This window comes from Vanellus vanellus, assembly GCF_965231255.1.
Source record: "Vanellus vanellus genome assembly, chromosome: 13".
Classification (NCBI taxonomy): domain Eukaryota; kingdom Metazoa; phylum Chordata; class Aves; order Charadriiformes; family Charadriidae; genus Vanellus; species Vanellus vanellus.
The window spans coordinates 11,737,330-11,757,890 of record NC_138918.1 but is presented as its reverse complement, the minus strand read 5'-3'; the positions used below and the strand labels follow the sequence as shown (position 1 = coordinate 11,757,890).

Sequence of the window (20,561 nt, the reverse complement as noted above, 5' to 3'; positions counted from 1 at the left end):
GTTTATCAGAATTGCTGTAGTTTGTGAAAAGAAAGGCTTGGACATGCTGTCTTTTTGTTAGCAGGAGCCAAAAACTCAAAGCATATGAAATGGTAAGGTACCTTTTTGAAATTTCTACATGAAGACTGTGAAAAATCTTAAAAACATTTGAAAATGAAGAGAAAGAAGCCTAAAATTTACAAAACATCTGCCATCATGAGTGTCATTCTGAGATAATCAGGTCAAATATATTCTGTTCTTTCCACCTAAACAAATGGATTGCGTTAAAGAAACAATGGCAGGAAACTTCTTTGGCCAAGTGCAGTGATAATAGTATTAATGCAACTGTGCTTCATTGCAAGGAAGAAATGTTATCACTCCAATTACCTATATAGAAGATTTTAAAAAATCTTAATGGGAAACAATTTAAGCGTAACTGTGAAGTTATTATTTCAAAACTAGATGTAATCAGTTACCAACAATAGGCGGTATGGCTTAATTAACAATTGAAGTACATGAAGTCTCTAGGGGGTCTGTCTGCACTAGTGTTCAGGGACGTACTATAACTCAAGGTAATTGAATAGCAATTAACTTGAGTTAATGAATGTGCGTTCTTGGTAAGACACACAACGGTTAATGGATCAGCCTGGAATGAACCACAATTAAGCACACACCCATTTGTTTTGCTGAATAAGCATCTACTGAATGTCCACACTAGAATATATAAGGCCGTTAATTAACTTGAATTAATAGGCATTCATCTCTACTCCCATTCCAACCAAAAGACACTCTGTAGATAATCCTAGGACAGCTGTTGATGTTTCACGGCTAGGGCAATTAAAGATATTGCCTCTATTAACCACAGCACAAGCTTTTGTTAACTACGGGTCTTTAAAACAATGTGAGCGATAAACAGGAGTTGGAAGTATATGAAGTGGAATTCATGTTACATTAGTGAGCCGATGTGGAGACTGGCTTTCATCAACATTTCAGACAATACAGAGGAGAAAGCCCATTTCAGCAGTGCCACGCGCACGCTCCCCTTTCGCGTGGTGTCGGCTTGTTGCAGAGGTGAACACTTGAACACAGGCGGCCAGTAACCAGGGGGTCAGGGTCTGCGTTTGTCAGCGGAAAGAGAACCTGATTGTCAAGCGTTTTCTGTTTGTTCAGAAAATAAAAGGCAGTTTTATGCCAGAATTCCTTGAGTGATCGTAGGGACAGATAAAATGCTTCTTGGAACTTGAAGAACATGAATATTTGAACACAGTCCCAAATACAGCTAGGAGCCAAAACATGGAGAGCTTACAGATTTAAGTGACTCCTTTTGAAAGATTTATAGTGAGTTTAACAAGACACTAATAATGTACAAAGTCAATAGCCAGAGGAGAATGTAAAAAGCAAATGTATAAGTAAGTTGTTTGCCTATTCCAAACGTTAAGCAAACAAAACAGTATTTTTCAGTGATTAGGAATCTCTCTTACTCTAACAAACAAGAAATTCTTTAGAAAAAATGCAGCATAAGATTCAGCAGGAAAAAGAATCATTAAAAATTAGTTGCTATGCAGGCAAAGCAATTACTGTTAACAGTATAGCGAAGCAGAGTTCAGTTCGTTCAGTGTAAATGAGAAACTGCTGTGAGATTCCTCTAAAAGTTTGGTACACCCACAGACCTGACTTGTTTGTTCAACTATGGCTGCTTTTATTCTTCATAGCCCTTTTTAAGTAAAGTGTAGTTTCTCTGGAAAAGGACGACATGTAATGAAACGATGACAAGAAACCTGCAGGAAATGAAATAGCTGAAGGCTCATATGGGTAAATTTGTACTGTACGATGCAGTTTTGTGTAGGGAGCCACAAGGTCACTTATTTCGAGCTCAGTGAAGTGTTGCGCTAACGGAGCTGTAGCGCGGGGCCGCCGCCAGCTCCTCCACCTGGGGTACCTCTGTGTGGTGCTGGGTCCTGCCGTGCTGACCTACCCACGCTGGATTTGGAGGAGAACGCTCCCTCAGGGAGGGTTGGCGAGGCTTCCTGTGTGGTCTGTGTGTGAGATCTGGAGAAAAATGGAGGGTTTGGAGATGCTGAGCACTGTTGAGCTCAATGCACACGTTGGACCAGCAGCGTGACCCTTCCCACCCATCTCCTGGGCCCAGCCCTCCCTCAGTCCCCTTTGCCAAGGCCCTTGGGACGCGTCCTCTCAAATGGTCCTGGAGAGCCTGAGCGCCCCGCGCAGTCGTGAGGCAGGTGTGCTTGTAGTCCAGGAGAGGACCAGCTTGGGCTCACACACTCCGCAAGAACTTCTGTGGCACCTACCAGCCAAAAGAGGTCTGGACTCCAGTCATCTTGAGCCATGAATTATGGTGACAAAAATAGAAAAATGTATTACTGTGACATGTCCTCCTTCATGTCACAGTAAACAAAGCAGTTGGTAGGTGACAGAGTTCTGTTGAAGGTGACTTGGGTCCTCTTTGGCACTGCCTTGGTACTTTAAACTGTTCAAAATGGGCAAAGGTGACAGCTCTGAACTAAATTCTGCGAATGCAATTAATGTGGTTCATTTCAGTTACCTGCATGTCATTCAGGGAGCTGCCTTGAAAGAGACAAATTAATGACTATTAAGAATTTTATACCCTGCTATTTTCTCTATTTACTGATGTTACTTTTCATCGCTTCTCCAGAAATACTTAGTCTGATGTTTAACAAGCGAAGCTATTATTATCTTAACTTACATAAGATTTTCTTCCCCCATGACAGTGACTGAGAAAGGGGGAAAAAACCAAACCACAAACTTTTAGCAGAACATTAACAAAGTCATTGTGCAGTTTCATAGTAGATGTGTACGTGATATACCTGTATTGTAGAGGCAGTGCAGAGCTGCTGAGGAATAGAAAGATGTGACCAAGCTGTGGCGAAACTAAAATGCTGATATCGGAGAAATGCTGAATGAGGGATGGGTTAGAGTCACGGAGTTTTTTGGGGTTTTTGAGCTTTCCACAGCTCTACTGTAAATTTCAATATTTCTATTGAAATATTGGCCCTAGCCACATCAGCAAGCTTTGAAAATACAGGTTGTTGATAAGTTTGAAACTGAATCATGATTTTCTTTCTGTTTTGTTTTTTTTTTGAGTAGCAGAAGTACTCCCTGTGTCTATATAATTAGTGTTTTAATGTTTGTTTTCCTTCAGTTGAGTCTGCCTTTTGAGATATTCCTGTAGCTCTTTCATCATTTCACAGAAATTAAAATTCTGCCCAAAATAACTCAAACTATCCTTAAGTTACATACAAAGGATTTTCAGCTCCCAAACAGAGCTTTTCAAGCTTAGTCTTAAATAAGGTCTTTAAAGTTACAAAGACTTCCACTGCCACTTCTTAAGAACTGCGGGTCTTTTTCTTTTTTATTTTGGAAAGGGTATTGTTGACCACTAGCAAATATTTAAATAGTTTTTCATTTAATAGAAATATCCTGTACTTAGGCAATATCTTGTATTTTAACAAATTCTAGGACTTCTGACAAAGTCTTGCAGCGTTTTGATCTGCAGCATTTGCTGCTTCCATTTGGTAACAAATGATGCAAGTAAACATTATGACATAATCTTTAAGCATTTGAGGAATAAACAAGGTTTTCTAAGGAACTTCTCCTACAGCCTACAGAAGCTCGGAACATTAATTAAAGTAGGACATTTTTGTCAGACATTTTGTAATTTAGAAATTGTTCGATTAAGCAGCAAACACCCCGTAGGAGTGTCTTCTGGTGAGCTGGTCCTATTCTGCATCTTAGGAATTTTATATATTTTTTGAGGATTTTGTAGAAATATGCAGTATATTGCAGTGATTTCCAAGACTGCTGAAGTCTTTCAGGCCTCCCCAATAACTGAAAGAAAAAAAAAAAAAGATTTTTTTGGTAAACCTTAAGTGGTAAAATAGCCATGCTGTAGCTATAGCTATAAACTATACATTTCTTACAGTGTCAACAAAGACAGACTTGAAATAACCAATTAGAATGTTAAACTATAACACTTGTATTAATATCTCTGTCTCGATAACAAGATCACTGGCCACACTTACCGTACTTACTCTCATTAATAGTCACATTTGAGAAATATATTTATAGGTGCAGTATTTTACCCAGGTGTATAAGGACTTTACAAGGCATCCGACAGCTGGCATTGAATAACACATTCAAAAGCATTTCACTAGTAATCCATCTCAATTCCTTGTTTATTACCTTTGCAACTTTCTAGCGGTTTCGTCAATAAGATACTGCTTCTAGCAGTGTGACTTTATTCTTACATTAATATCCCAAATTTATCATAAGGTTCTAAATTTCCTCCGGTCACCAAAATGTCCCGTCGAGCCATTTAAGCTCACTGAAGCTACATTCTTTATCTGTAGCCTGGGAAAAATATTTTCTGCCCTGTATCCCTGAGTGTTTTGAGATTAAATTCACTGAAGTTGTCAAGTAGGTCAGTGATGAAAGCCAAAACAAGGGAGAGAAATCTTGTTTAGGATTTAGGCGGATGGGAAGGGGAGGAGGTAACAGCGATGCGCAGCTCCTGCCGCCTTGTCGCGGCCGTGTCCCAGGCAGAGCTGCCGACGTGCAGCCTCGGCGCGGAGAGGGAAACAAATTTCGTGGCTTCAGGCAGTCTGCAGACCGGCTCTGGATGCTCAGCCAAAGGGAAATACAAATGTTAGCCTTGGTGGTTTTTTGCTCCACGCTTTGTGTTCTTTTAAGGGATAAAAATTCCTTCTCGAGCATTTTTGGTCCCTCACCAAGTGCGGCGGTTCGTGATTATGCATCGTTATCCCCCGGTGGCTCTGCTTTCGGAAAGAAAAGCCTTATCCAGGCGGTAACAAGCACAGGCTGCCAAAAAGCTGTAAGAAGAGTCTCGGTTGCCCTCAGAGCCCTGTCTGGACCGTGATGGAGAGCCGAGTCGCCGATGAGAGCCCAATTCTGCCTGCAGAGGCCTGCGTGGAGGAGCATAGCGGCGCACTTCCAAGCAGCAGCGCTCGCTGATCGAGAACCTTTCACTGAGTTCATTATTTTAACGTAGCCTGGTCCTGTCTACCATCTCCCCGCGTGCTGCGATCTGCGCGCCAGCGTGCCGAGTGCCGGTCAGGGCTGCCCCGCGGGACTGGGCAGCGGCTCCCGGCGAGGGCTGCGGCCTCCTCCTGCGGCCTCGTTGTTTATTTTCTTTGAAAAGTTCCTAGGGAGCATAACCAGGGGCTTCTGCCAAACCTCACAGGGACATACTGGAGAATATATTGGCTTGAGAGCAGTCCTGAGGAGAAGGGCTCGGGGGTGTTGGTTGATGAGAAGCTCAACATGAGGTGGCAACGTGTGCTCGTGGCCCGGGAAGCCAACCCCATCCCGGGCTGCATCCCCAGCAGTGTGGCCAGCAGGGCGAGGGAGGGGATTCTGCCCCTCTGCTCCTCCAGGGAGATCCCTCTGCAGTGCTGACTCCAGCTCTGGGGCCCCCAACATAAGAAGGACATGGACTTGTTGGAGCAGGTCCAGAGGAGCCCACAAAGATGATTAGAGCTGGAGCACCTCTGCTGTGAGGACAGGCTGAGAGAGTTGGAGGTGTTCAGCCTGGAGAAGAGAAGGCTCCGGGGAGAGCTTATAGCCCCTTCCAGTACCTAAAGGGGCTACAGGAAAGCTGGAGAGGGACTCTCTGTCAGGGAGTGTAGTGATAGGGTGAGGGCAACGGTTTTAAACTGAAAGAGGAGAGATTTAGATGAGCTATGAGGAAGAAATTCTTTACTGCAAGGGTGGTGAGACACTGGCCCAGGTTGCCCAGAGAAGCTGTGGTTGCCCCATCCCTGGAGGTGTGCAAGGCCAGGTTGGATGGGGCTTTGATCAACCTGGGCTGGTGGGAGGTGTCCCTGCCCATGGCAGGGGGGTTGGAACGAGATGACCTTTAAGGTCCGTTCCGACTTGAACCATTCTATGATTCTCTAATGCGTTTAAATTGACAGTATTGCATGCTTTGCTTTCTCCTTCTGCCAGGCCGGAGAGAGCGGGCGTCGCTTCTTACTCATGCAGGTGATGCTGCAAAACTGCACCCAGGGGCCACTCACCTCACCTCACCTCTGCACGTGGCCCAGCAGAAGGTGCAAAGGTGTTTCACGGTAAAGGAAGTCCACATCTGAGACACTTAGTATTTATTTTGAACGCTTTCATTATTTAGCTGGTGCTAGTGAAAAATAATTTAAAAAGCTGAGGTGTGGTTACACACAGCAGATAAATAAATAAATAAATAAGTATGCAGATTGTGAGTCACCTAATCTGTTCCTGCTGGTGTCATGTTTTAAAAAGGAGCAGGAGAAGGAACAAACGCTAATACCCCCAAATAAGGCATATTTCTGTAATGAAGTGACACACAGAGCTATGTCTCTAAAGGCCAAAGCGCGATAGGAGCAATCACTTTCCTGTGACTTTAAGACTCTCTGTTTAAAAAGGTATTTTAAAAAAGGCACTGTGTCTTGCTCTGTTGTAGTTTGCCGATGGCAGTTATATATTTTTGCATGTGATTCTTGGCTATTTCACATAACCGCCTGATTATCACACACATAATGTTGTACTCCTGACTTCTAAGAGAATCTCTCAGCATCTGGTAAAAGTCCCCTGTGACTCAGTAAGCACCCACTCAATAAATTATTTGAAATTAAAACCACCCCACGCATGAGATCTGGATCTGAAAAAAAATGCCATTTTTGCCTTTATTTTCCTCAAAAAGTAAACAGTAGGAAAATTATCTCAATGTTTGCCAGTTACTTCGCAGCTCAAGAAGTATAAACTACCATGATGATAATTTTGGAAATTCCATCAGGAAGTGCCGTCTTGCAGGATGCTTCTGGACTCGGGTTGATGACTGGCAAGCTCCTAGCTCCCTTGCTGCGTAATGATCATTATTTTTAGTCTAGCAAACACTTTTGAATGTGTACTAAAAAGTTGTGAAGCAGACAGGGGGCATTAAGCATAATGCATTTTCTGGCAAGGAGGCAGAGGAATACAAACCACAGGGAAAAGCGAGAGTGTCTGTAGTCTGAATTGTTGGCATTTGAAAGTTGCTAAAATTAACCTGTTGTTTCTTAGGAGCAGGGTATATATAGTTTCTTAGCTGCAGCGCTGTGCCGCAACGAGGTGCTGGGGAGAAACCTCGGGAGCTCTTCCTTTAACACAGCTTTTTCCTGTGGTGTCGGGGGATGCCTTTGTGCCTCAGTTTCCCCTGTTTGCGTGGGCGAGCCTGCACGCGGTATGGTGTGTGCCATGCGCAGGTGTGAGAGCACGTATATAAGGTGCGGTAGGTGGCTGCATGTTAGTTCTGCTGCTACACATTTGGGGGCTGGGAGTTTGGGGAGGAGTAAATGACGACAATGAAACTGCTGCTTATCCTCCGGTCCCCTGTAGCTGCTCCTGGGCAGCCGCAGCCCATCCCGGAGCGTTAGGGCAAACCGTGGGGGCTTGGCTGCCTTTGGCTGCTCATATGTCCCCCCCTCCATGAGGCACACGGTGGGTGCGTGCCGGGGTTTCCTCCGCCTGCCGTGCCACCCTGCCCGAGTGACCGCCACCGCGGCCGAACAGCTACGGGCGTTTTGGAAAAGCCCTCCGTTTCCCACCTCTCTGCTCTGGAGCCAGAGACCGGGTGGGTGTAAATTGGTGGAGCTGTTTGAAATCAGTAGGTGCACTCCACATATCTGATCTCATTCTTTGCCCACCATTTGCGGTGGCGAGGGACCCTAAACATACCCATATATTTTCCTCCATGAATAATTATTTGCTGGCAGTTGTTCAAAAAGCAATAGAAGCAATATACTTATTTCAGCCTCTTTGGGAGCAGCGCTTTCAGTTCTCTCATTTCTTTGCCGTCCCCAGAGCCTCCCTTGCTAACAACAATGTCACATACACACTGTAGATAAGTCTGGAAGACAGTTTAAATTATTTTTCAGTATATTCTGATAGTGGAAGAGCTAAATCACATATTTTTGTGACAAACACAGCTATAAAAATTCTGTGGTGGTTCCTTAGCCATAAGGGCAGCTTCTTAACAAGGGGACTATGGATCTCTCTTAACACAGAGAATTTGATTTTAAAGGAAATTTCTTTTTACCTACTTGTGCAAATAAATTGAATGTGCCCAATCTCCTATCTCTTGTTGAAAGTAGGAGTCTCGATTAAAGAAAATAAAAAAAGAAATCATTAAAATAATCCCCGAAGCCACTCTACATCAGTATAGTTGGAATCACATTTTTGAAGTGTATTTTATTTCATGATACCTGTTTATTGTTTTGCCTGGCAAGCCATTTATTTTCTGTTTGAATCGGGTTGCACACTACTGAGATCTAGGTTTATCCTGGTTATCTATAGGCATCCAGAAAAGATGCCAAAGTCACCTTGGAGGACCTCCACAGCAGCTGGGAAGAAGCGCTCCCAGAGAGTGATTTGGGTGCTGGGTGCTGGGTTGCCATTTTCTCTCCCCTGACTGCAGAGGCGGCACAGGGTGATTATCATCCAAACGCAGGCTCATCAGTTAAGTGCCTAATATTAGCTGAATCCGGGCACAGAAGTGATTAATTGAGGTGCATTGAAAATATTCCTCCCCATCCGCCCTGTTTTCTCCTGGCTTTTGGAAATAATGGGGATGATAGTAGAGGAGAGTAAATGAAGCAACTGAAAATATGAGTTCGCGTTGTGATTATCCTACCTTCGGAGGCCGATGTTGCCATAGCAGCGAGTATATAAAGCAGGTGCGGTGGTTTTTGAGAAGGTCAGTGCCACAGGCACCTCCTCTGAGTTTCCCTATAGCCTGTAAATCAGTCTGCTGAGGTGGGATTGTCAGATGTGCCTTAGGGACGGGACTTGCGAGAGTGCCACAGCCCTGCTTGGGTCTCTCTCCGCCTGTGCTTGTGTTTCTGGTATCTTGAGTGTTGGCGTTGATCTTCAACAGGGGTTTGAAACCTGAGCCGTTTTGCGCGAACCTTATTTCTTTAAGCAGACCTGGTATTATGCTCTAATTAGTGCCCCTGAGTTGTTTTGGCACGTTCACATCAGACAAAAATGACCCAATAATTGGCCCCATTTTCAAGAGCTCACCTTCAGAAACGCTGCGTGAGACCTGGTACTTTCCTTTTCACACTGTCAGGCCTTAATCTGCCACCTTCGTTGCTGGTCAGGGGGAATTGCTGAATACTGGATTAGTCAGAAAAATCTTACTTCAGAGTGTAAAGTATAGAACAAAAAAGGGGGGGATCCACTAAGATAGAGAAAGGAAAAAAATAATCCTCCTTCTCCCCAGAAACGTCTTCCAACAGAATAAAGGCGAGCGAGTTCGGTTCAGCCCTGGTGTGACTTGGAGGAGCGATGCTACAGAGGATGTTGTGTCCAAGATCTCTGTAGTTTAAAAAGCAAAATTAATTATTCTTTCCTTCACTCTGTGATTGACAGACTATCATAGTTCAGGACAATAATTTAGAAAATGTGTTTCTGAAACCCCTTGAACTGTACAGTAAATTTATGTGCTGACTTTATTATTAAATTGCTGCATTATGAAAGTACTTTTTCCTATGAGTATAAGAATCTTTTTTTCCACTTCTGAGTGCGCACAAATTTCTGCAAGATGGGACTTTTCCCTTCTAGTTAGCATAATTATGGTAATGAGCTGGGCTAAATAAGATGGAGAATTCAAGGAACACATTTGGAATGTATGTTGATGATAAGATGTGAACCCTTACCATTTGTGTTGGAACAAAAAAGTGGAAAAACGCTCAAGAGAACATGGCTCATTTTATAATGCTTCAGTGCCAAAGCGCTCCATAACAGGGAGTTGGGAGGCGTGAAAGGCAAATTTTGATCTCTTCCCTGCTGTACCAATGGAAAGGGAAATTATTCCCCTAGAGAGGAATTCTGCATACGATGGTTGTGTTGTAGTAACAATGTTGGGATTCATAATCATTTCCCCAAAAGGTCTGCTGATCTTTTTCCCTGCAAGAATGTACTCTCAAATGGGGTGGCTTATTTCATTGAAATCCTGGTTTTGTTGCGCCACACATGATCGTACTTTGAGTAAACTCACTAGCAGTTTGCTTTGAAAAGAAATACCTCCTGCCCAAAGTAGTTCCAGCAATATGCAGTAAATCCAGAGCTGAGCTTTCTTAAAGCTCTGGCTGAACAATGTGTTTAGAAATTATTCCAACACTAGTCTGGAGTTGTTTCAAGGGATGGGATTTAGTTGCTTTGGTCAGTTGTAACTTATTTGAAACAGTAATTGGAAAAGCACATTTGATCCTGTTCTTCCTGCTTCTTAAGACTTCTCCTTACCTTCCACTAAAGCCAATGCATAAGTTTCTTTTGCCTTCAGTGACAGCTTCATGGGTCTCTTCGAGTAATCTTCATAATAAATGGCATTGGCTGTGGTGAGCACTCGGTCAGTGTGGAAGGAACAGGTAGAGGGGAAAGGCACTATGGGAACGTGCACATGGAAGCCATCCCTAATGTTATTGTGCCCTTTGAGTCTGACGGGGATGAAGTCAAGATTTTCTGCATCACAGCTCATTGTTGTAACCGTGAGATGTCCTCTCGGTTCTTGTGCTCTCCTTGTTGTATCCCCTCTTCTCATCTTCTGTCTCTTTTTCTGCAGTCATGCAGAGGAACTCACAAAAACAGGAGTTCCCACTGGAAAAGAAGGACTCTGAGTTTGGCATGGGCTTGGTTTGGGCTGAATTTTACATTAACCATAATGGTCTGCAGGTAGTTTCCTCCACTTGCACATAATTCCTTCATAAGTTAGCAGCCACCTGACTTTTCTGTAGCTATCACAAATGACTTCACACCTGTGGAAGGAAGTAAAAGTGCCTACGCAGCTCATGCAGCTTTAACAGCATCTTCTAGAGGTCATTTTCCAGTGGGTGACTCCCACAGCTGGTCTTTGCTCATTCAACTCCATGTCTCCCTGTGACTGATTACTGCAGCGCCAGAGATTATATAGAGTTGTCTTCTCCCAGACTGACACGACCGTCGGGAAGGAGCCTTCTGGAGGGAGCAGCGAGTTAGTTTGCTAGTCTTGCAATTTATAATGTTGTTTTAGTGCACCAATTAGCTGCAAAGATTTTAGCTGTGCCTCATCTGTGTCTCCCTCCTTCCCTGGAGAGGGCATATATGCTGTCTTGCAGTGATGGAAGGCGCTTGGGGTCACCTTCCTTCGCCCACCGATGTCTCAGCACAGCTACGCAGTGCCCATCACCTTTAAATGAAAACAGTACCAGTAAGACATCTGACAGGGACATCCGAGGTCAATAAGCAGGCAGAAGAAGAGGGAGGCGAATACCAGTTGTGGACATGAGACCTCATAGTGCAATTCAAAGCCTAAGCGTGTATCCGTGCATACAGGGATATGACCATATATGCTGTTTAACACTATATTCGCTGGTTTTTCTCTACTGTTCACACAAACCTGAGTCCATAGATGAGGTCTCAGACAGAGGTCTTATGTCAGAGGAAGAAGCTGTCAGACGTTGTCTCCTTACCTGGGTGTGTATGTTGCTCTGGACTGTGCTGTGTAAGCAGCTTTAACTTTATAGGACTGGTGCTGCTGGTAGGTGTTCAAGCTCTCCTGGCTTCCATAGGAAAATATTGCTGCTGGTTCACAGCTGGATACCGGGGTCTTTATTGAGATGACAAATTAACTGAAGAAAATGAGGAGAAGGAGGGAAGACAGATCCTATTAGAGCAAGTAGGTGTTTGAGGCTGTGAAGAACTGGCAACGATGTGTATCTGTACCAACCTTCCTTAAATCTGTGGAATCTGGAAACATTTATTGTCAAGTCAGAGGCAGAAGAACAGCACAGAAATCTTCCCAGTAGGGGAAGAAAAAAACAGGTCGCTCACATTTGCTATTTTTCTTTCCCTAACTTTGGATGTATTGAGCTGTGTAATAACTTGCACATATCTGGAAGCGATGCAGAGCACAGCAATCAATAATACAAGCAACGATAATCAGGTGTTTCAGCCATCTGACATGAGCAGTCTCCAAAGATAATTCTCTCCCACAGGACATTGCCAAACATAACTTCAGTTTATTCCTAGTAAAAAAGTAAATGCTTACCTGCCATGCAGAGGCAAACCTTGCCAACAGTTTTTCTCCTGAAAACTGAAAATGGATGGAAGTGCAGGAAGAAGCACGAGGAAACACCCACTGGTGCCGGTGCCGGCCAGCAAACAGCTGGAGCTCTCTGTGCTTCCTGTCACCGGGGTCCCTAAAATCTGTAGAAAGACCTCAAGAAACAGCAAATTTGCTTCTGTGTTCAGAAATGCCGGGAGAACAGAGGAAGCGCAGAGGAGCGTGAGGCTGAATTTACTGTCTGTAAAGAAAAGAGCATCCTGGCGCGAAGGGCCACAGTGAGCACGTGGTATCACCGCCGTGGTTCTTGACTAGGTTAAGCTGTGGCGCGAGCCCAGCCCGATCTAACAAAGCTGCCCGCGGATGGCAGACGCCACTGACAATTACCCGTGTTCCTGTGTGTGAGCAGTCCAGATTGGTGTGGGTTATACCACTTCCAGGTATTTACCACAGCAGTTACGTGTCTCTGGTTAGGTTGGCTGTTTTTTCTGACTCCGTTACCTCTGTTACCTTATTCTTACTCTGAACCTCCCTGCTAAGAGCCATACAATTTTGAACAAAACGAAAGTAACCCACAACTTTTCAAAAGGAAAACAAAATGAAAACTGCTCTTTACCCGCGTGTATAGCCACATTGCTAACCAAGAGGCAGAGAGGAGCCGTGGTAAGCAGACGGCAGCAATGCTGGGCTCTTCCCCTAACACCAACACTGTCATTTGTAATTGGTTGTAAAACTGAGTTGCTTCTCAAGCTACTAAAAAGAAAATCCTTTCTCATTCAGCATCACCAAAGCGACGGTTATCTTACTCCGGATTTTACCATTGCTGTCCCCTTTCAGCACAGAGCAGTCAGCAACAGCCCATAAATTTTTATGCCTGCCCCATTACAAGGTATTGCATAAAAAGAGTGGGGGCGTAAATGGTAAAATCGATGTGAAAGTTTTCACCACGCCCTATCAAAAAGCCAAATGATTCAAAGCAGGTGGTAATGGAAAGTTCCCGACTCTGTGCCTCCTGTTTGGAACTTGCCTCCTGGAAGCTCCCACAGCGCTGGCTTGCACCTGCGCAACGGGGTCATTCACCCTCTGCTGAGGAGTCACTAATAAAAAGGGGAGAAACAAAGACTGTCGGATGTCAGTATATCAAATAATCAATACTGCTTTTTTTTTTTTTCCTTATTCCCAAGCAATAGAGTGGCACATAGGGATATATACCAATCACAGACACAATGTTTAATAAAACCTCGTGGTCTCTGTCGCTCTGGGCGGCTTTCTGCTACATTTTATAGGTCACAGACCATGAAATTTCATAGGAACTTTCATATAGAATCACAGAATCATAGAATGGTTTAGGTTGGAAGGGACCTTGAAGATCATCGAGTTCCAACCCCCCTGCCATATATATATACTCTGTAGCAGAGTATGACATTTATTTGTTATTAAACCGTATAATTTAGGGAGGATGAAGATGCTTTATCCAAAACAGCATGAGAAGGTAGTCTTTCATACAGTGATTTCTCTCTAATGTACCTGTATTTTGGGATCTCTATATAATTTTGCAAACTGCTTTTTTTTTTTTTCTTCCTAATGGGAAATAATAAATGAATATGATTTAATAATGATTGTACTATAAGAGGCCAGGATACTTGTTAACTTTAAACTCAGATTACAGCCTTTGCTTGTCTTTTCACCTGCTGACCCAGACTGCCACTGCTAAAAGCTGTCATCTTTAATCATGAGAAATGTGAGCAGCAGAGAGTTAATCGGGGTAAGAGTCAGTGCTGAGCAGTGCATCCCAATTCCAAACACCAGGGAGGTCAAGAGAGAATGTCTGGTGGGTGCAGCTTTTATTAGTTTTGGCAGCCACAGGAGGAGATAAAGGTGAGTGGGGATCGGTGGCTGAGAAGGATCAAAGGTTGAGAGGAATAACACAGGGAAGTGCATCTTTTTCTCTAACCCAGTGGTTCTGTAAGAGGGTACGCCTGCTTATATGATACAAATTAAACGTGTTCCCGATATTTTGGTTGTAGTGTATTGTCCCATAGGCCTGATACCTCTTTTGGGGTGTATAGGACCTGCTAGCTGTGAGCTAAACGTCCTGTATGTGTGTTTTTCAGTTATAAAAATCCTGTGTGAGGCACTTGGGAGACAGAAAGTAAGGAGAGAAAGGAAGAGAAACGCGCAAGAGAGGAGCAGAGTGGGATGCTGCATCTGTATCACTACTCAGGATAGAGTATAGTTTTGAGCCATCAAAATTGCCAGTTTGCCACTGCTGCAGGAGTGATTTGACAAGTCCCTTTATCTGTTGGTCCGTGTTAGTGGTAGTGTTGCCCCACATCAGCTCAGGAGCGAGCCCTGGAAGTGGTCAGGACTGCGTATCCACAGAGGTGGTCATTCTTGCAGCTACACGTGGCATATACCAGCTCGCATGACCTGCGGCTTTTCTTAACGAAACCAGAAAAGACGCTGCAGTGTGAAAGCCCTCAGGGCTTGTAACCGTACTGAAATATCTATTTTGGGGAAAAAATGTGCAGAGTTTTTTTAGCAGCACAAAACGTGTGAGGGTCTGCAGATACTGTAATAATTCCTGCTCACTCAAATCGCAAAGCATACCACTATCAAAATTTAGTCTGGGCTCTTTGGAGCATAATCATATTTCAGTCATTTTCCTTCATCCTTTTGCTTGAGATAAATGAACCCCGTCTGTGCCACCACCAACCCAGAATTCATACGCCAATATTTTACGCTCAGGCCGAGGAATGTAGCAAATGGCACTTTATGACCCATCTCTCATTCCCCTCCCTTCAACAATCAATACCATTGTCGGCATATGTCTCTATTTAAAGTTTGCTTACAGCTTTCGTTTCAAAATGAGATGCCGGCGGTCGTTTTATCGCCCAGCACTCTTGAGCCTGCCTTTGTTCATGAGACACCACGCTCTGGCAAGGGCGATCTTCACTTGGCAGGGTACACCCTGGGAACGATGCTTCGTGCAACGGGAGAACCGCTGGCAAGTGACCAGTGTCGCTTCGCTGCTGCGCCGTGCTACGTCTTTGATTTTTATCTCTCCAAATTCATGCCTTTTGGCAATAGTTCATGCAAATCTGTTTGGGTTGGCCACTCACCTTTAGTGATAGTGGTTCTTCTTGCAGTGCTGGAGGCGCACACGCGATGGGAGGAAGAGGAAGCAGACAGATGTGGGGGTTTTTTTTGCAGCTGGATTAGAAAACATGCAAGGTGTATATCCACATACATGCGGTTTTCCTGGATTTTCCCAATCTTCTCTTGATCTTCGTAGGGCTTCTACCCAAGTGCATTCCCCTTTTCCCTAAAACCCCTGAAGCAGCTGTGAGTTAGGCGCTGAGATGGCGCTTTGATTTGGACTTCAGCGTTTAATGTCGTGCCTAGCAGCACTTGAGAAGGAGGCAGCCCGGTCCCTCTCAGCGAGTCTCTAAATTCCATGATGAGGTGCCATGGAATCAGTACGGCATGTCCGTATTTACAGATCAGTAATTCCTCCAAATGGCTACTCCTGCCATCTCATGGCCTGCATGACCTTTGGTTTCAACGTCTCTCTCACTGTAACGTGAATCCTGTTGCCTGGAAGTGCCCGTGTGTGTGTCCCTCATTGCAATGTCCTTCCCACGCTGCACTCCCGCTATTGGTAGGTTTTGTGATTGTTGTATCCTGTCTTATCTCAGAGGCCTTGAGTCATCATATAGCATCATATTCCTGCTTCTCTAGCCTGGAGAAATGGGAAAAAAAAAAAAAAAACAAACAGGTGAAAAGATTCCTTAAGGGGTATGTTTGAGGATTGTCGTGGCAGTTCTTGACTGCCCAACTCTTCGTCATTTCCCGATCTTAATTTATACATGTGGAGACATAGCTTTTCTGAGTCTCAAATCCTAGTGATGTCAGTCAAATTTATGCTAAAAGGTATTCTTCAGACCATCTTTTTCTCAGAAAAAAACCCCAACTTACCTCAATCCTTGCAGACTTTGACAATCACCCTGAATCTTAGAAATAATACTTTGCATTTGATCTGGTTTTGATTATACGTGTACCTGTGCAATTGCCTACCCACACCACGTTTCTTACACAGACACAACCCTTTCTAAGCAATTATAGCCTAAATGAACCCGAATCCCTCATCTTAGTAAAAGTTACGACTTTCACAAGTTAAAGGTGAAATGTAGTTTGGTCCAATTTTGCGCTGTACCAATGTATCCGTATACCTGTCTTACTGCATAAAAACCGTAAGAAAAAGTCATATAAAATTTTGACAAATATTTTGTTTGCCATTATGGTTTGTCAGATGTTTCATTACATCTCGGGCACACATAACTAAACAATTTCTAAAGAAAAAAGACTATTTGCAGTCAGCTGCTGGAGGCCTGCAGCCAACACTGCACCCCGTTTGTCGAGAAGATTTTTGCCATTGAAGCGCAGGAAGCGGTGGGGACTGGGGAGCCTGGGAGGGCTGGGGGGAGGTGGAGGACTGAGTGCTGCAACGATGAAATCCGAATGAGGAGGGGACAGAAATGCATATTACATCAGTCACTTAGCACCTGGCCAATGGGCTTCGCAGTGGTGGTTGGAAGGGCAGGAGAATGAGTCAGGAGACCCAAGCATTTGGATGCAGAGGATCAGATTGCCGGGACGTGCTTGGGCTGTGCAAGGAGCAGAGTGAGGGCTTCGATCCTGAGCTGACCATGGTGGGAGAGAAAAGTCAGGAGTTAGCCCAAGACAGGAGAGCGTTCTGTTGGAAAGATATTCCTGTTGTATCATTGCTTATCCCAGAGCAAATATTTGCATAAATGTATATTCCAATAAAGCTGTGCAGCATCTTAAAAACATCAAAAGCGCGGGAAAGACTGTGAGACTTGAAACTAATCAACAGGTTTCCACATCTTTTTGCTGTAAGGGCCGATAGCCCTAAAGAAACCCTACCAAAGAGTCCGTGTTTTGCAGAGATTTCCCCAAATAGCAGGGATCGAGTTCGCTACCCCATTTTATTGCAGCCTTCCTACATAGCCAAACCTTATTTTGTCGGTTCAGTGGAATAATAACGTATTCTCTATATGGAGTTCAGTAGAATTAATCACGTAGTCTTTATATGGATTTGCTATGAATGAGAAGGTATATTAACATACAGGCAGCCGGTGAATATTACAGTGAATAGTTTCCTGTTAACACGGAGCATCCCTGCGTCTCTTGGAGTAGAGATGACTACCTTAAAAGAACATGTTTCATCTGTGTGGTTTACTGGGGGGCATTGCAGATTGTTCTGAGTAGAAATTTCTTTTCACAGAAACAGAGCTGAAAGGATAACACAAGTAATTGCATTCTCTAGTGCCTCCCAGTGCTTTACATATTGTCCTCTGTGGGAAAAAAAAAAAAAAATCAGCTGTTGGCAGCCTGGTGAGTTTAGTAATTGTAACTAATAGGGTGGTTTCTTTTTGTCTGTGTTTTAGGATGGAATGGGGAACCTGAGAATCACGGAAAAGGGCCTAAAGCTTGAAGGAGATTCAGAATTCTTGAAACCTCTCTACGCCAAAGAAATCCGGTCAAGACCAGTAAGTTGTGAGGAAAGGAATAAGCACGGTTCTGTAGCCCTGACAGTAAGAAACCATGAAGTGGCAGGGTGGTGTGGTTATTGGATAAATTACTTTGGCCACTCTATACAAACGTAATTTGGCGAGTGAGGCGGTGGGTGTCCTTTGGGTACCTCATCCACACACTGTATCCTCTGGGATGTTGCAAGGTCGATACACACGGGTTTAGTTTGTAGTTAAAAAGCTTCCAGGACCTCTGGGATTTCACATTGTCTTTTTGTCTCCTTTTGAGATAAATCATAAAGAACCCTCAACTGAGAGAGCTAATGTTTCCGAGGTAGAGGGATGGCAGGCAGTTGTGAAATCCAGCTGGCATTTAACTAGTTACTCCTTTTCTGCAGAGAGGTGATGCCTTTGCACAAGGGCCTGCTCTGTTGTTAGCCGGCACAATAAACCTGTATTATGTGCTCAGTCCCATTTCATGTTGTGTTTTAAAATTACATGCAGTTAAAATTCAGTGCTGCTAGGAGAGACTGCTTGACAAAGGTGGCAAAGATGTTAACAACTGAAAATGAGAAAGAACCCAAGTGTGATTGAAATAGCATTTTCATAGCAGCACTTCATTGCCTGTTGGTGACTTCTGCTCTTTCTAATGCAATCCTGTTTGTCCTGAGCAGCTTTAAAATAACTGAAACAATTACAGAGAGTTTCCAGGATCCTTCTCGGAAGATGTCATCTGTCTTCTTTCCTGCTCCAAAGTGTTAATTTGAGTCAGATACCAACCTTCCGTTTTGATAACAAAGGCAGATAGCTAATTAAATAAAGTTAACATCCCTTTATCTCGGCATTTCAGCGCTCTGGTAGAAATTGGAACTTGTAGCTTAATCAACACAACAGCCAATATCCGATTTAATTATTGAAGGTTGTAACCTCTGTAAGATGGCTAAGAATTGATTTGAAAAAGCATAATCATTTAGGAAGAAAAGTTAATAAGAAAACGTTTGTATCTATAAATGTTTTCATCCCTGAATTAAAACAGAACCGTAGAGCCTTACATGTCAAACACTTTGTAACACAAAATGTGTGGGAAAGGTGCAGCACTCGGTTTGATAAATAGAATGACAAATTGCTACTTACATTTGTTTTTCTGTAGTTAGATTGCTGGCAATAATATTTGATTACTAAGAGAACCGAGAACCACTTCTTGCTACTGGGGAGTTTACTGTTTTCATATTATCATATTGATCTGCATTTTAATACAGCAAGGGGGGACAAAAGGTGTCTCCTTCTTGAGGTTATGAAACTAGTTGCCACACCATTGACAGTTTAGTGAATGCGGGGAACAAGAAATAAGGCCTCTGTGTGTGTGTTCCTTGCTTTATCCTTCCTCCAGGATTATTTTTGTGGTTAGCCAGGAAAGGATCTAGCTGCAAGGCAGAAGGTCTGATCTACCTGGTGAGATGGAGCAACCCCCCTGGCTTCAGTAGATGAGTCCTGGAAACCGTATTAACTATACAGTTCCATAAACCATGCGTATAGTTTCTCTGACTTCTTAGTGGAGTTAAACTGGAATAGCCTGTGCTGGCTTTCAGGTCGCTCACGCTAACGCTGGAATTACTGTTGGGCCGGGGGCAACAGGGGCAGTCCTACTGATTTCCATGAACTTCTGCTTTCTTGTGCGTGAATTTGACCTCTTGTAAGCAAATGAAAGGGTTGCAGTCAATCAAAGGATGATAGTTACGGAATATTTAAAAATAGTATGAAATAATCAATGCTGTATTTTTTTAAAGAACAGTAGTATGACCCAGTATTCTCTTGGAGGGAAGCGTACTAGCAGTTCCTGGACTTGATGAATATTGCTACAATAAAGTGCCAAACTCAGCACTCAGGAGTACAGATGAACATTCATACTAATTCCAGAGTAATCTTCTCTGGGTTTTCAGAAGTGCATAAATATGCAAAGCGTAACAGAAACAATATGACAAAAACCAGTAAAGAGCATCCCAGAAATAAGCTGACATATAATATTTTTCATAGGTTTAATTAAACAACCTAAGAGTTGTGTACAGTAATAGATAATGGTTTTATATAAAGCTCAAAAGACTTTCAGATGGTGGTTATTTATAGAAGACTTTCATTTTTAAAAAAAAATCAAAACCAACAAATTCAATTTCACCATCATTCTGTGTAGTAGATGAAGGGGCGTTGGTGCTGCATGGAAATGGCAGGGGGAGAATGGCTTTTTGTGTCCGTGCCTGCAGTCCCATGACCTCCGTGGAGTGGGTTTTCCCACTCACGTGTCTCTGCAGTGCTGCTCCTCACGCTGCCCTCCTGCGGGCAGAGCTGGGCGATCCCTGCCAAAATATCTCCAAAGCGTGAATTGTGATAATTCTTGAAAGCCTGATTTTGTCACTGGTGCCTCTTCTTCTCTGCCGCATCTCTTAAGTCCCAGGAAGGTGGTAATTAAAAGTACATACAGACTTGCTTTCCAAGGAGCTGTGCCTTCTGGTTCAAAAATAGTGTTGGATTTCCACTTAAAAATGGATTTCTTTTTCAAATTGATTTGGCAGGAAGGGAAGACCAAGGTTTACAGAGGAGAAAAAGCCCTCAAATATCCTCCCAAGAGACTGGCAGTGTGGGAACCTCTGAGTTTCTGTACTTTGTGCCTTAAAGAGCTCTAGCAGGTACTGCTCCCTTCATCACCTTCTGTACAGAGTAGTTGCATTTAGCTGTGCTCATTTTGGAAGGTAACCCGTTGCAACTGAAATTGCAACCAAGAACAACTAAATCTGTTGTACTGTGGCAGGCAGTTGGTGACAACCCAACGTAGGCATCCTTCTGGGAGTCCCTTCAAAAATCTTAGCAGAAAGATTGGACCGACGTGGTTCAGTCCCGTGCCCGAGAAGTGGCAATTAAAA

The 20,561-nt window shown here is 43.6% G+C and overlaps 1 protein-coding gene across 1 annotated transcript in view; it reads left to right on the top strand.

Moving 5' to 3' along the window:
- The window catches only part of SGCD (sarcoglycan delta), a 349,935-nt gene that overhangs the window by 256,682 nt on the left and 72,692 nt on the right, over positions 1-20,561 (top strand). Inside the window, exon 4 of the mRNA XM_082489858.1 lies at positions 17,563-17,664. Coding sequence (XP_082345984.1) covers positions 17,563-17,664 — 102 coding nt within the window. The remainder of the gene's footprint in view (positions 1-17,562; positions 17,665-20,561) is intronic.